Below are 16868 nucleotides of genomic sequence, written 5' to 3' on the forward strand. Positions count from 1 at the left end.
TATAGGAAATCTTGACAGTATATAAATATTCGGGTATGAAAGTATGAAACTAGATCAAATAAAAATAGTAGGCTTTAGTTTTTGGGCTAATGTCTGACCGAAAGACGCTCGTTTGATAACCTATCACTGTCGGATCTACTTTTTTTGTCCTCATTTCTATGATTTCAGAGCAGTGCCAGGTTAAGCAAGCGCGCGACCCGTAGCAAATTTATCGATGAGCCCTTGAAATTCTGTTAATAAAATATTTTTTTTTAGTAGTCTTGAATCTACCGTCACTCTTTACCTCTTAGTAAGCGAGTATTTCACCAATATTTATTACCCTTCGTTAATCTCTCTTATATCGGCGAGTCCTCTAATTGAGTACACAGAACCTGCAGCATTTGCTACTCTTGCTATATGGCTAATCCGCTTCTGTTTCAGAGGATAGCTGTTATTATAAAATTTTAGTTAGCTGCTCCAGTCCATTGTAGATGTCCTGAAGACCAAGATCAAATTTTAGGTCAGAATTAGATGTCCTCGACAATTCCTCGTACTCAACAATTTTTGCTTGAGCCAATTTATTATAGCTGGTGTTTTTTAAAAGATTTTGGGATGTATCCATTAAAATGATTCAAAGGGTGGATAGAATGGATAAAAACTAAACATGTATCACACAAGATATTGTTATAGCGTATTTGGTTTTTGCCAAAATCGAGCGTTCCCGAATACCCACGATGTTATTTCGAACGTATCATATTATTTACATTGTTGACAATTATTGTATGTTCGTAATGATATCGTGAGTATTCGGGAACACTCGATGTTGCCAACAATGAGCATCTGACAAAAATCGAATGCGTATGTGCTGCAAGTGAAAAATTTACGGTGGAATGTTTAATGATAACAATATCAATAGATTCTCGTATAAAATATTTTATTTATAAATTAAAATTAATTACGACTAATTAGTAACAATATATAAAAATAGATCATTTAAAGATTTATATCTATTAACGCATCATCCTCTCGAATACCCTCCGATAATGATCGACGATCATGTTCGATAACTTCCAGTAAAGTATTTTCGAAAACTTCTTCAAACCTGCAAATAGAAAATTAAAAATTTTTTATTATTGTAATGTTCAGATATCGAATTCAAACTAACATTGAGGGTGCCTTATTTTAATCTCCTCAGCTAAATTTTCCTTCAACAAAGAGTTTTAGTAGAAAATAAATCGAGTAATAAATGTTCTGCTTAAAATTCAGCTGCTCGTTTAAAATTCAACTCATATCCTTAAATAATTTTTACATTCCTTTTCTACCGAATTGATTAGATTTTCGAAAAAAGTGTTTTTAAAGAAGGTGTTTGTATAAGGATGAATTCTTGTTGACTTCGAGTTGAGACATAGTTATTGAAATAAATACTTTTTTTTTTTTTTTTGTCTGATGTGATGTATCTGTCAGTGTGAGTCGGTTTTCTATAAATATCAAAATCGAATTTGTTTTTATGACGAGAAATTAATAGGTCTAAAAATGGTAAAGTACCATTCGACTCAAATTCGGTTGTGTAATTTATATTTTCGTGTTCACCGTTGATGTGTTCCATAAATTCCGATATATTTAATTTGGAACTGTCATAAACGGCGAAAACATCGTCTACGTATCGATACCAAATTTTTGGAAAATTATTATTATATTTGTCCTTCAATTTAATTTCTAAATGGCTCATGAATAAATTAGCTAGAAAAATATTTAATAATTTAATTTAAAAAATAGTATTTATTTCAATAACTAAGATGTTTGTAATTTTTTAACGAATAACGTTTTAATTTAAAATTAAATCAAGATCGAGGTCTTTATATTCTGCAGATCTGTAAATATAAAATCCAAAAAATTTTTAATGATTGTTATATTCAGATATCGAATTAAAATTAAAATTAAGGGTTCCATTTTAATCATCCCATCACTAATTTCCCTTCAACAAAGTATTTTGGGAAAAAATAAATCGAATAATAAATGTTTGAAGTCGGATATTTTACGAAGAACTCGGATTCGACCTTGACTTTCGGAATCGTTTAAAATTTAACTCAAGTTCTTACATGATTTTTACATTCCTTTTCTACCGAATTCATTAGGTTTACGAAAAAAGTGTTCCAGAAGAAGATGTTTATAATTTTATAAAGAACAACTTTTATTTTGGTAATTTTTTCCGAAAATGGTTTGTTGGAGAAAATTTTAGGTGGGGAAATTAAGATGGAACATCGAGTATCATTCAGAAGTGGATGAAGGTTCAAATGGGATATGAACGAATTTATCGCTTGGAAAAAGAAAATGCAATTTCAATTTAGGATTGGTTATCCTTCAAAAGTAACCCTTAACTAATAAGTAATCGTTTGGTGTTTTGTTCCTTTATCCGCGTGTGATGTTATTAATACATACCGTTCATGAATATCAAAATCACTATAATAAATCGCTTGTCGAAGTAATTCCGGTTTCGTAGTACGATGTTTATTACCAGATAACACAAAATGTAAAATTCCTAATATTAATAATTGAATTCCAACCAAATAAGATAACCATAATTTGTATGGATAGATTAATGGTAACAGAGCTAATGGCACATATATTATGGTTTTTTTCCACGATGATACCCAAAGGACTTTATACCAACATCGTATGCCCAAACCATTCTCATCAACATCTCTGAAAAATAAAGTTTTAGATATTAAGTCTGAAAGCATGCGTTGGCAAAAACAAACAATTTGCTTATTCGAGATTCGAAGTTAATTGAATTCTTAGTTGGGTTAGTCTTCGTGGGACGAAACCAGCTGGAACGATGCCAATTGCGATATCTGACGAAAGCATAACCTACCCCCACCCTCGAAGGACTCTTACTCTTTGAACTATTTAGAAATGACGTCCACCGATTTTAACTTCAAAGGTCGCCAAAGCATTGTTAATCTAAGTATGTTAATTTTCTCATAGCAAGAGCCGGGCAGTTACAGAGATAGGATGAGTTATCCTGCAGTAGTCATGATGCACTGCTGAGCCTAAAGGGTCAGAATCTCTGCCTTCCAGCCAGTGTCCTTTAATAGCAGCTATTAAGTCGCGTATAAAGACCTATGGAAGCGAGCCCTGGTGGAAAAAATATTTGAAGAAAGAATAAGACATTCTGAAAAAGTCTTAGAAACTTTGAATTTCTCTACGTTCTCGGACTAGTCTAATTCAGAGTTATTCAGAGTTCTTAATACTTTTTTAAAGTTTCTAAGACTTTTTCAGAGTTTCCTAAGACTTATTAAGACTTATTATTTTTTCAAATATTTTTTCCACCAGGGAGTTAATAATTTCAGAACGCTACCGATCGTCCTCTGGCCGCATCTGTCTTGTAACGCCGCAACAGGATTTCTTGTTAAGCTCAATTTGAGTATCAAAATTACAGAAAGAAAAATTTCGAGCAAATAAAAATTAAAATCTTAAAAATAAAATTGCTATCGCGAAATTTACTATCGATGTACTTTTTGGCTCTCAGATATATCCTTGGAAGAGGTAAAAAAATCCTTAGGTAGTGCAAAGCATTAATTAATAGATTGAATAAATTTAGAAAAAAAAAATGTTTTTCAAGTTGAAGAAAAAATTAATTAAGGAAAAATCTAGAGGTGTTCTTTTTTTTATGTGCGCCTATCCGATAAATAAATCTTGTTTATTATTATTTTTTTGTATAAATTCAAGATGATGGTAATTAAATAAAATTAATTGTAAATATTTCAAAAACAATGTAATTAAATTAAAAAATCAAGTTCATTTTAAGAGGTCAAATAATCACGTAAATATTTCTGTTTGATTGTAGTAAAATTGTAAATATAGTATTTACATAATATATTAATATTTCAAATCAAATAATAATATTTTCATATGGGGCTGCAGAAAATGGAACAGGTTGTGAAGAATTTGGAAAGATATGTCTAAGATGACGAAATTTGTGGCGGCTTTTTTTGAAGGAGCCCAAAGGAGTGTTTCGGATCGTAGTTTAGTGTTAATTCATATTGCCTTGTGAGCCCACGATATCTTTTGCTGTCTCTTGGCGGGACTATTGACTCCTATTAACTCAAAAGTTATAGAGCGAGGAAAAAGACACGATTGCCAGATATTATGTTGCCGATTTTGGGATTTGCTCAAAATTCACAAGAATTCAAAAAATTTTGGAGAAAAATTTTTTGCTTTATTTTGAGAAATTTGTGGTTCTTACAATTTTTCGCCAAAATTTTAAATAGTCTAAAATAGGCTCGACAACCATACTTAATTAATTGGCAAGATTTCGAGAATTTTCAGAATAGGTATATATTTTCACGCGACTTTGAGGCGATAGCTTTCGGTCATTCACCGAATATTATAAATAGTCGAACATAATATTTATTATTTGTTACATTATTATAAAATGATGTCTAATAAACCGAATCAACCTAAGCTCATACTCACTCTGTTAGTACCTACTACGATTAATTGCATAATCTTAAAGTTACCTATTAATTATGAATTTGTTTTAATATTGTGAATCATTTTAATTTGTATGCGTGTGAATTAGCAATAAAATAATTATGAATTGATAATTAATAAGAAACAAATATTATATAACTTTGTTTATTATTTTTGATGTTATTTTTTTGTATTTGTTTAATCCATTAAAAAAATTGTATTCTTAATTTTATTCTTAAAACCTTGATTATAAACACGATATATTATCCAAACACACTGATTCTGTGAACTCCAATCAAATGAAGAATATACACAATTGTTACAAGGAATTCGTAGGAAATGTATTAGCTTATAGCATGGCATGTAGTAGCGCTAAAATTCGAAATACTATTGTTCAAGCAGAAGTCTCAAACTCTATCAAGAAGCTTCATTTTCGTGAATGTATCTTTTGCCCTGGCTTCGTAATCCAGTTTTAGTCTTCGTAGTAATCCATTTTCTGTTCTTTTATCGGGAATGGGCGTCCTCGTCAAAAACACTCAGGCAGGCGTAAGTGCGCGGAGTCCGTAGCAATTGCTAATTTTGCTAAGTGGATAATACGGTAAAATTTGTCCTTTTGATTTGTCAAGCTTTAGATGAGCCTTAAGCGACCATACTTTTCTAAGTCCTCTCGGTATATTCGTGACCAAATTTTATACATGGTACTAGCATCATACAAGCTCGCTTCGCTGGGCTTAAACTAAGACCACCGAGTTATAGCCTTCACCTACCTTGCTGTCATTTATCTCCCTTCCATAACACTCGAAATAAGAATAGGGATTGCTTTAAAAGTAATTTTTTTTTAATGTATAATTTTAAAAGTAATTTAAAAAAAATGTAAAATAGTCATAATGTATTGAGTAAATCAGAAAACCCTGGTTGGTATCTCGTTCACTCTTTTTACATTAATCTTTAATTTATGGTTTACAATGATATTCATAGATTTATTAAAATATATCTGTATAAATTGTAGCTCATGTGTTATTTTGATGCATGAGCTATATTATTGTAAAGTCTCATTCAAATCCAATCAGTAGTTTTTGTGCAAAAGTGTAATAAACAAACAAGTATGAGGAAGTATTCTTTATTCAAAGCCCCCAAAAAATAATAATTTTGCAATCGCTTGGTAGAAAAGTTTTCGGAACTCATATGTCAGAACATCTTAGATTAAATGTAATTAAAGCCCCTTCCTGTTTTTGTGGTGAATATTTCTAATAGTTTTCGGAATTAAAGCGCCATTACATACTAGATTATAATTGTGTTTATTATTAGTTTCAAATGCTATTTGTGTATATTTCGGAAAATCGCATGCATAGAAACTTACTTGTTGAATAAAAATAAACGTAAAAACAAAGTAATTGCCCATACAATTTCTAAAAAAAATATTCCCAATGCGGCAAATCTAAATCAAATTTATTTATATAGAAAATTTCCCAAAAAAAATAAAAATAAAAAATAACTCGCAAAAAATTGCACTCACATGAAAAAAATACCTAATAAATGTTTATGCACTGCATGTTCGACGCCAACACCTAATAGCACTTTAAAAACAAAATTCACTGTAAGTTTCAAAATTTCCAAAAAAAAAAACACACTCAAAACCTACCGACGGACGTTGCTACACCCCAAAATCGTGTTATCGGTATTAAAATATTCCATAATCGTTCATATCGAATTGTGGGCGATTGATTATATCCAAATGCTGTTAAACGATACATTTTTGTGTTTAATAAAAATTTCTTTTACTTAAAATTTAGTGTCCCAATTTTTTTCAATCATAATTCTTTTTTTTTTAGTTTATTTTTACCAATTTTTTTTTGTGAATATTATTTTAATGTAAACATATATTAACGTGATATGAAAAAGAATTTCGTTGGCAATTTGCCGTTTAATAACGTTTGTTTATTACCAAATGCTAAATAAGAATTAATCAAAGTCCAAAGCTCCAAAGTCGAAAACACTTTTCATTCATTTTATTTTCAAATAGTCTTTAAATGTGTCAAAGATGTTTTTTTATTTTAATATTATTGTAACGATTCAGTGACAATTAAATATCTTTTTATTTTTACTATTTTGAATTAATTTACGATTGTTGAGTTAAAATATATCAGTCGACATTGAAACGAGTTATTTTTGTATTTTATTTTTTGTATAGCTGTTGGTCTGACATATATGAAATGAAGGTTGCATATGTGACACATTTTAACGAGAAACATTGTTAACTAGTTCGATCTAAAATCTTTCAAAACTCAATCTGCCAAAAATATATTTCTTCTCGCTCCAAGAACATTTTGAACATTTTCTTTATTCTTTAGAAATCTTATTTCAAGAAAATAAGATAGATATTCTGTGTATTTTTTTAAATAAAATAAAATGGATCGAATAAAGAGTACAAAATTCATTTTAAAATAAATATGCCGTTTATTTAACTAATAAAATAAAATACATTTAATTACTTTTTCTTTACAATATGATTAAAAAACTTTACATTAATGTCAAAAAATAAAATTATAGATTCTTTTCAAGTTCTTTTTCGAATTTATTTTTATATTCATCTTTTGGATCATATTTTGCTGTTAATGGTTTGAAACAATCAGCATTTTTATGTTCTCTCAAATGTTTCAATACTCTTGGTGTTTCTTTCCTTTGTTTTTCTGAACATTTGGAACAGCCAGTTTGTAACGCGTCAATTAGATTTTCTATAAAAAAAAAAAAACAATCGAGATTATAAAATTTATTTAGATATATTTCTAAAGTAATTTATTCTCAAAAGTCAGACTTGTCGAAAAAGTCCCACCGGAGTTGTATAAAATTTCGCCCTATTAGCTCAGTTGGTTAAGGCGTAACCAATTCCGTCCGCAGTATGCTTAGGGTAGCGGGTTCGATTCTCGCCGTCGCAACAAAGTTAATTTAATTAATAGTTGTGATGGGCTGGTGTAGTGCATGGTATATGCATGATGAAGGTGTACTCAGCCTCTGAAATTTAGGAGCTGATGAATGAAATTATCAGCGGAAAGGTGGTAAAACACATTTATGGTATCACAATGGGCTCTATAGCCTAAGTGTGTCCTTCGTGGACAGCCAATAAAACCTTACCTAACCTAACCTATATAAAATTTGGGCGTTTATATCCCCCCCCCCCCTGATTGATTGATTAATTTTAAATATCGAGGTTAAACAGTTCTTAATTTTTAAGAAATTAAGAGATTCAGACTGTTCTTCGTCCATATAAAATTCAAAAAATATCAAGACACCGAATCTCTGGAACACTGGATACAATGCACCAATTTCCCTATGGAATAGTCTCACAATTGGGAAACTGGGAATAATAAAAAACAAAAATATATATCATACTTACTTTTTAATTCTTTACCCTCTGGTGTACATCTTCCCAAATCCAAAAGACATTTGCAATAATTATCCAATAACCGTGAACTATTTAAAATTTCATCCAAATTGATATTATCATATTTGGTTGTATATTTAGAATTTGCTGGTTCTGGGGCACCATAAACACTATGGGCAATAGCCACAAATAAAAATACAGCCACTAATAATGTGAACTTCATTGTTGTAAGTAGTTAAGCACTTTGTAACACTTTTGATAACGATAAACAATTTTTCTATGGATTAAAATATTTTGCAGAAATGCTTTTATACATAATTTCTAGATGTGTATGCATAAATTAAAAGTTAAGTTATTTGCTAATAACGCATAATTCATAGATGCATAATCTATGCTAATTAATAAGCATTAATACTTAAATAAATGGAATTACGTAAATTTAGAAGCTAGCCATTCGAATCGATCTTTGTTTTCTTATCGAAGGGCATCTATTTTATATTGATCTACAATAAAATTTATGCTTCTGTAATTAACATTTTTCTAATTCTATCTATGGAAGTTATTGAAACGACCGAATTCAAACTTCTAAAACTTGCAATAGGGCATATGATGGTTTTCCCGTTTTTTGGCTTCGCTTACAAGTAGACCGTGGGATAGAAAAGGTGCTTTGTTAAATTATTAATACATACTTGAAGCTTCGTGAGTAGTATCCTTTTAGCGAGTCTACAAAACGCGAGTCTACGACTTTTTTCGAAAGTGTTGCGTTTTCAAATGAGTATGATAACAGCAAAAGGAAGTTACTCACGAAGCTTCAAGTATGTATTAATTATTTTACAAAACGCGTTTTCTGTTCCACGGTCTAAATAAAATTGCTTATAGATTACATTTTAATTTTTCGTTTCTTTGACGATCTTTCCGATCTGAAGATCACACTTGCTGTTCTTAAACAGCTCCAAATTCATGGAGTGTCCGGGGATGGGTCAACCCACATTTCGATATCATAATGGACCCTATGGTTTCGTCTCTATTTAACCTATAGCTTAACCTAACTCTCCATGATATCTACACAGAAAAAAAGGAATTTTTGGCTCAAGAAATATTTGAATGAAATTTTTTTATGATCTTAAATTCTTGTTCTCCTTTTAAGATTCTTGGAGCCAAGAATACTATCTTTTCTGTGTAGAGTCCCACATATTCTAAAGATGATTATTTATGTTTTTATTAATATTTTTACTCGCCCAAATCGAAATAAATATATCGAAGCCTTTTTCACAAGTAAGTCTAAGCAAAACGTTGATTTAATATTTCGCTAATTATTCACACTTTTTTGTGAACATAATGAGTAAGACCAGGTTTGCTCCTTTAAAGCCTATTTGGACTTTTGCTAAATTATCGAAGTAATCATATTCATTATGAATAGACTCATACCAAAGCAAAGCTTACAAATTGTAAAAATTTTGAAATTGAATTAAATTTGAGTTGAATTTTTTGAAATCATTGTTAAAATTTCATGTAATGGACCTATTAATTGGCCTAAAGATGAATTTCTTTCTCGATATGTAAAGTACCTTGTCTACGCCGACAAACCATCGACGGTTTATTTTGATTTGGAATACAACATTCGGCGAGTTACTTGCGAAATACGACTCTTTTCATTCGACTGTCTGAGAAAAAAAAAACAATGATTTTAGAATGTTGACCGATACAAGTAGGCCCGTTTTTTGTGGTTTAAACTTCTTGATACTTGATGATAATTGATAATGTAAATAATTGGATTCTTCGATTTTCTAATAAATTCATTTTATTTTCGCTGAAGTACCTACTCTTTCAAGAGTAATTAGTTATTCATAAAAAAATATAATCTTGATTAATCATAAAATTACAAAAACTACTATGGAAGTTTATGTGATGTATTCGATTAGTTTTCGTGTGTGTATAGGTGAAAAATATATTACATTATAAATGTAAATTTTTTTCTTTTATTTTACAATTATGGAAATTAGTAAATAAACAATTTGCAAAGTATGAATTCAATCTCCCTTGAAATACAAAGATTCCATTATATTTTCCATTATACGATTGTTTTTTATTGGTAAAATATTTGATAATGAAATTGTTTTTCAATAAAATTTTTCCATCTGTTAATAACATTATTTAGTTTCATTCCACAGCGGCTATGCATAACCTTAGCGAATTTGTTTAAGTGTTGCAAAAGTGTAACAACATTTATAAAGTTACTTTTGAAAATATTACGCTTGAAAAAAAAGTGAGTAGATTTTATTATTATCCCATATACATATGAAATATTATATCAAGGTATACTAAGTTTAGTCCCAATTTTGTAACGCTTAAAAATATTTATGCTACGAACGAAATTTTGGTATAGGTTTACATAAAACCCATTTTCGATAGTTCGCTTGAATGTTTGTCCGTCCGCCCGTCTGTCAACATGTTAACTCAAAAACGAAAAGAGATATCAAGCTGAAATTCTTATAGCGTGCTAAGGACATTCCTTATAAGCTTCTTTCTGTTCCTTAATAAAGAGCCATTCATAAATCACGGCACACCAATTTTACGATTTTTACAATCGAAATTTTTTATACAAATAAATGATATTGATCAAATCGCTACAAACCCTTTAGTTTTCGAGTAAAAAATTCGTAAAATTTGAAAAAACGCAGATTTTACGATCTGTATCCCCTAAAGAGTGTATGCGAAAAATATCACATTTTTATTTGTATTGTAAAAATTTTTGGCGTAATTTTTCGAACCTTTCTGTTAATTTGACTTTATTTCGAGTCGAATGGTGAAAAGCCAACCTTTTTACATCTATAGAACAGAAAATCATTACGTGGTTTTTACACCACAAAATTTTATACATATTAAAAATCTGATTTTTTCATATTCTTTTTGAGGGATAAAAATCCTTTTTGAGGGATTTTTGAGGGAAAACTGGAGGGTTTAGTTATTTAATGTCTAGTCATTAGTTTAGTCATTTTTTGTTCTTAGACAATAAATTTTGAAAAGATCTCTTAATAAAGTAAATTTTAGATTAAGTAGAAAGCTAGAATCTTTATTTCTAAAACAAACTTGGTATTTTACATCGATATATTATTCTAGTATATAACATGGCAGCTATTTTTTCCTATTTTTTAGCATTTTGTACGCATTTTGTTTCATATTCATTGTTTGGAGCATATTGCGCATAAATTTCTTGTAATTTTGCAGGTTTGTTTTCTTTTAAATGTTTATGAAGTTTAGCCAAACCAGTCTTTTGATATTCGGAACATTTGGCGCAGCATGTTGCAAGTGATTCTTTAAAATGCTCTTAAAAATAAAAAGAAAAAATTAGTACAGAGATATATTCTGAAATTAATTATTTAAGGTAGAATGTCCGTAAATTCACTTTTTTACATAATTCAATAAAATTTTGAGTAGATATTAAGGTAGTACGAGCGCCAAGGCAAGTTTAGTTTTGTGGTTGAAATTATTTGTACCTTATTTTCATCTTTGATGATAAATTTTGTTATAACTTCATGAACGTTGATGAAAAATAAGAATAAAATTTTTCGATTTTTGCCATGGTTTTCGAAATATCGAGAGTTAAATAATTAAACAAAATTTTAAATAGGTATATTGAGAACTACTTCGGATATCGAAAAATTTTATTATTTTACCTTGTATCCCCACTACTCGTGAGAATCATGTAGAAAAAGGTGCTCCTATATGTAAAAGTAAGTGTAAGCACCATGGCGTCATTTTTGCATGGTGCAGGTGAGAATATGAATGCCACACACCTTGGTGTCTCACCCCTGCATTAGCAAGTATGTACAGCGTTGCTTAATACTAACTCTGCATAAGTATTCAAAGAAAATTACATAAATACCGTACAGAAATAAATCCGCATTTTCGGTACCGGAAATTTTTGCTTTCTTGTCAATTTCCGACGCCCTACGTGATTTATTTCTGTACGGCATAACTCACTTCGAATATCTATGCCGAGTTAGTATCCAGCAAAACCGTACTTATAGGTACGGCAGCTACAGGGGTGAGACACCAAGGTATGTGACATTCTGGTTCTTGTTCTCACCGGTACTCACCTGTACCGTGCTTACGACATGTACTGGCGCCATGGTGCTAAAATTTATTTTTAATTATAAGAGCATCTTTTTCAACATGTTTCCTGATAGGTCATTTCCTCCGAAAAATTTAAGCACGGACTTGTAGTTTAATAGTGAAAGCCAGTTGAGAAACAAATCATTTATTATTACTCTTGTTATTTTTATTTTATTATTTCTGGTGGCGTTACGAAAGCGATGTGTTGACGTCACTGCCGTTTGAATTTATAGTTTAGAAAAACCTTTTTCAATTGTAAAATATACATGAAAAATCAATTTAAAAACTTTTCTATTCCAATTAATTTAATGGTAATTAAATAACATGAAATAGATTGTATTTCAATTGATTGGATTAAATTAATTAAATAAATTAATTGATTAATAACACAAGTTTTAATACATACTTTTGATTTCTTCAGCATCTCTGGTACATTTTCCTTGTCCAAGAAGACAAGCAAGGTAATTATTGAACAATCGATCATTTTTAATAAGTTCATCGATATCAACGGTATCGTATTTGGTTGTATAATGGTCGTCTGGTTTTGGTACAGCGTAGACAATGGTAGCTAAAGCTACTACTACAAAAATTGTTGCGTATTTCATTTTGATTGTTGATAATGATTAATTTGTAAATTGATGACTGATTTGACTGAAGATGTTTAATTTTTGGCCCTTTATATACTTAATAATTAATTACCAAAATTTAATTTTTATGGTAATGTTATGCATACAATACACTTCCCTAAATCGGTAAAAAACTTATTGAGAAAACATTTATGCAGTAAAGATGTATTATTATTTGAAATTAACCTTCGAAAATAATATTACAAGATTTTTTTTGTGGACAAACCTACTACAAAATATTAAATTATTTTATTTTATTCAAAATTATTTTTCTATAAAAAAAACTCTGTAAAAGAAATCAATTTAACAAATTAAAAAAACCGACTGCGTTAAATAAAAACTGAAGAGAAACAATCGAATCCAATAGTTTTTATGCTTGTAATAGGACGGGGTCCATTAAAATCTAGGTCGAATCAAATCTTTCCAATATTGTACTCCGACTATGAAAGTGTATGTTTTTTTCTTTTCAGTTTTGATTTAAGGATGTACGAGCGCCAGGATAATTTTGGATAAAAGACTTGATATTTTTTTTATTGAAGTCTAAATCAATTCAAAAAATTTTAGGGGATGGGGGTGATTAATAAATAGGCAACTTGAATTACGTATACTTTATACATGTATAATAGTTTTCGATTATTTGACAAACACTTAACATTTACGTCATAAAAGTTGCCTATTTACTAATTTTTTAAGTGAACTTTAAAATTGATCGTTTTATTGAAGTAAAAATTTATTGTTGATTAACAAATAGAAACATTTGCACAACTAACTAATGCCTTACTAATGATATTTGACACCTAAGAAACACATTCCATGAGGTTTTAGCAAATTTGGAGCGGTTTCTTGCATTTTCTTGCAAAATATGTTAGAATAAAATTTTACACCACCCAACATACTATACATTATTCAAAAAGAAATACCACATTCCGTGTACACGCGTATTAATCAAAAGACTAACAAAATTTAAAAAACTTCCATTGTAGACGAATGGCCGGTTCTTATAAACTTCTCATGATAACGACCGAAGCAAAATTTTAGGGATGTAACACGTAAGTTATGACATCAGAAATTTTTATAGATAATAGGTATTTTTATAATGATAGGTATCTTTCCTGAAAAATGGATTTTTTGGCTGCGATGTGAAGGCCAAGAATGTGCTATATTTGCGCCTTCCTGCCATGGAACTTCAAAAGAAGTTCTTATTCTTTATTTCAAGGGAGAGCATGAAAAAAAAAGCTTTTATTTAGTACGAATTTAAATCAAAGTATCGTATATTTAAATTAACACAAAAAATTTATTTAGAAACATAAAAGAGTTACATTTAAAAAAACATATATTTAAGCTTCAGCGATGTTAAATTTTCCTTTACATTTTTCTTCGTATTCACCTTTTGGGTCGAATTTTTCTCTAAGATCTTTAAGTAAATCAGCTTTGTTTTCTACAAGATATTTGTACACTTTTTTGATAGTTTCTTTTTGTTTATCGGTACATTTTTCACAGCAGTTGTCCATAGCTTCTTTGGCGTGTTCTGAAAAAAATATAGAATTAAATTTTGCATTTAGAATCGAAGAATATATTTAAAACTAAAATATTTATTTTTCATAAAAAGTAAGCTTCTACAGTCTCGTGAAATTTAGAAGGCGGGGTAAAATATCTTTATTTGAAGAGAATAAAACTTTTCAAATCTAAATCACTATTCGCTTAGCAAAATCGACAATGCAGCCCTTGTAAAAGCGTTTAAGAACTTGGCTACATCCTAAGGACCTTCCCAAAAAAATAAGTGTATGATAGATAATATTTGAGACCTTCGTTTCAAATTTTGAGGGTGGTTGGAAAGGAGCATTAAAAAATTTACCTGCTTATAAAGGGCATTAATAAGAATGGTGACACACGATTTAAAGATGATCCTAAGAAAACGTGATTTTTTGGGAATATCCTTAAAAAAAATTTAAGTAGATCGTTTTCACGAAACTATAATGTATACAGTCCAGGCCCATACCCCGGATTTATTCAGGGGGGGGGGAGTGTTCAATTTTTTGTCCATTATGTGCCACATTCAGCATCATACAGGCCTTTGTATTAGTCATCTGCCTCATTCAGCCTTTCAACCGACCAAAAATTATTTTACTTCTTTACATTTTTTTAAATAACGTTCTTTTTTTGCATGTGCAAAAAACTTATCTTTCCAAGTCAATTAGAGCGGAAACGGGTAAAACCGCAAAATATTGAAAATTCAGCTTTTTGCATTATTCAACGATGTTTAACTTCCACAAAGACAATAATTTGAATAAATTAAATTTTCGACCATACGAGTAAGTTATGGGCTCGTTTACAAATGGGTAAAATTATCCAAGATTATTATTTTTACGTATAAAAATGTCCCCGGATGTAGATTTTTGCATTTGAGGATTCGATGAGTTCGATTAATATTTGTCGAAATTTGCTCAAGTAACAACTGAAATTATTTTGGAGAAAATTTGATATCGCTTAACTTTGACGACGCCGTTTGATTTTAAGATATGATATCGAACCAAATGTTTCTTTTGTTGAGTAAAAAGCTTTCCAAATATAATCAATTTTTCACAACACAAAACCCCGAAATATAGAAACTGTACTCACTTTTTAATTCTTCACCATCAGGAGTACATTTTCCACTGCCATCAACACAAGCAATATAATTTTTTAATAATCGATCATTTTCCAGAATTTTATCAATATCGATATTATCATATTTACTGGTATATTTATCATCATCAGCTAAACTCACAGTCGTACAAGCCACAATCACAAACACAGCAAGAATAAAAGATTTCATTTTCGTTTTCGATTTAATAACTTATGTTGATTCACTAATATAATTCACACTTAATGAAATCAATATTTGACTTCCCTATTTATATTCAAAAAATCTTAATTAATTGATTATTTGATTCTTAATAATGACGTTTGCAAATTGATTAATTTTGCAAGAAACAGTAGATTTCCATTTTTTTCTTGCTTATTTATTTCTTGTCAATCAGCTTAATAACAAAAATAGTTTTATGGGTTTTCTACATGCAAATAAAGTATTAATGATTTTGCGGTAATTAAACGAATCAATTGTGGTAAAAAAAAAACAATACCAATTTGAGAGAGACTTATTTATTATATGTTTATTATTTCATTTCCTAGAATATTACAAAGGTATTCAAAATTGTCCTAAAGCAGTGTGTGTGGATTGATTTTATTAACTTTCTGAAACGAAGGTCTTGTTTTCAGTCCGAAAAGCCAAATCAGAAATTTTATAATATAGTTTACGTTTTAAGGTAGTTGTCTTGCTATATGGGCATCGTGTCGTCTCTAATTCGAGATAAACTTAATTAAAAGTTGGATCATTAACACGGAGAGGTGTTTTTATAAAGAACCAATAGACTAAGAATAGGTTCCCAAAAAATAAGTGTATGAAAATATTTGATACTTATTATTTTAGTCGTTTCAAATTTTGAGGGTGTAATTCTGTTAGAACTGGGTAAAATTAAACGAAGAGTAAATTTTTTCGATATATACCATAGTTTTGGAAATATTGATGTCTAGAGATTTAGAGAAAATCACTTATAGAAGAAATAACACACAAATGCCATTCATTTCATCACTTAAATCACTTTAAATGTATTTTATGGAAAAACAAGTGCTGATTGTTACAATTTTCTTTATAGGAAAATATTTGTCATGCTTTTAAGGACATTAATGAATGTATATAGACGATTTAAAGATGATCCTAAGAAAACGTGATTTTTTGAATTAAGAATGTAGGTACAACTGCCATCTCTTAGATTGGGTCCTGCACCTTGTATAAATAAGTCGAAATTTACTCAAACTTTCCCTCATTTTAGACAAAAGTCCAGCTTTCTTCGAGGTAGAACCAATAAAATGGATTACTTACCTTTACTTGTCATTAAACTACAATCCAAATTGCTATCGGTATTAATTTAATATATATAAATGTTTTCAGAAGCTCTGAACTTGGTTATCCTCTAATAATTAAGTGTCATTCGAAGAAAAGAAGAATCTGATAACCAAGAAAAATTCTAATATGAATCCAACTGGTGAAAATGGAAATGAATGCGGAAAAATAACTAGTTGTGTAAATTATTTTTAAACTGCCCACATTTAATATATAAAACATAATAATTTAAAAAATATATTTATTTTATTAAATAAACTTTTATTTTTTAATTTGAATTTGTAAGGACATTCTTAACCCACTTTTTCTTTCTCCCTTTCAAGTTCCATCTGAATAGATTCGCACTCGA

At 29.6% G+C, this 16868-nt stretch overlaps 4 protein-coding genes across 4 annotated transcripts; all 4 read right to left on the reverse strand.

The window, feature by feature from the left end:
- Positions 1-943: 943 nt before the first annotated feature.
- LOC123290701 lies at positions 944-6343 on the reverse strand. The gene is made up of 5 exons (XM_044870978.1): positions 6095-6343; positions 5969-6029; positions 5813-5890; positions 2419-2682; positions 944-1081 (listed from the first exon to the last, which is right to left on the reverse strand). Exons 1-5 carry the CDS (start codon positions 6204-6206, stop codon positions 973-975), a joined length of 624 nt encoding a protein of 207 aa, XP_044726913.1. The 5' UTR covers positions 6207-6343; the 3' UTR covers positions 944-972.
- Positions 6344-6981: 638 nt separating this feature from the next.
- LOC123290702 (ejaculatory bulb-specific protein 3-like) lies at positions 6982-8117 on the reverse strand. Its single transcript, XM_044870979.1, has 2 exons — positions 7847-8117; positions 6982-7187 (listed from the first exon to the last, which is right to left on the reverse strand). Exons 1-2 carry the CDS (start codon positions 8055-8057, stop codon positions 6997-6999), a joined length of 402 nt encoding a protein of 133 aa, XP_044726914.1. The 5' UTR covers positions 8058-8117; the 3' UTR covers positions 6982-6996.
- A 2769-nt stretch (positions 8118-10886) lies between these two features.
- On the reverse strand, positions 10887-12590 carry LOC123290707 (ejaculatory bulb-specific protein 3-like). The gene is made up of 2 exons (XM_044870985.1): positions 12357-12590; positions 10887-11161 (listed from the first exon to the last, which is right to left on the reverse strand). Exons 1-2 carry the CDS (start codon positions 12553-12555, stop codon positions 10980-10982), a joined length of 381 nt encoding a protein of 126 aa, XP_044726920.1. The 5' UTR covers positions 12556-12590; the 3' UTR covers positions 10887-10979.
- Positions 12591-13883: 1293 nt separating this feature from the next.
- LOC123290705 (ejaculatory bulb-specific protein 3-like) lies at positions 13884-15449 on the reverse strand. The gene is made up of 2 exons (XM_044870983.1): positions 15196-15449; positions 13884-14104 (listed from the first exon to the last, which is right to left on the reverse strand). Exons 1-2 carry the CDS (start codon positions 15389-15391, stop codon positions 13914-13916), a joined length of 387 nt encoding a protein of 128 aa, XP_044726918.1. The 5' UTR covers positions 15392-15449; the 3' UTR covers positions 13884-13913.
- Positions 15450-16868: the final 1419 nt, after the last annotated feature.

This window comes from Chrysoperla carnea, chromosome 1 (assembly GCF_905475395.1).
Source record: "Chrysoperla carnea chromosome 1, inChrCarn1.1, whole genome shotgun sequence".
Taxonomy (NCBI): domain Eukaryota; kingdom Metazoa; phylum Arthropoda; class Insecta; order Neuroptera; family Chrysopidae; genus Chrysoperla; species Chrysoperla carnea.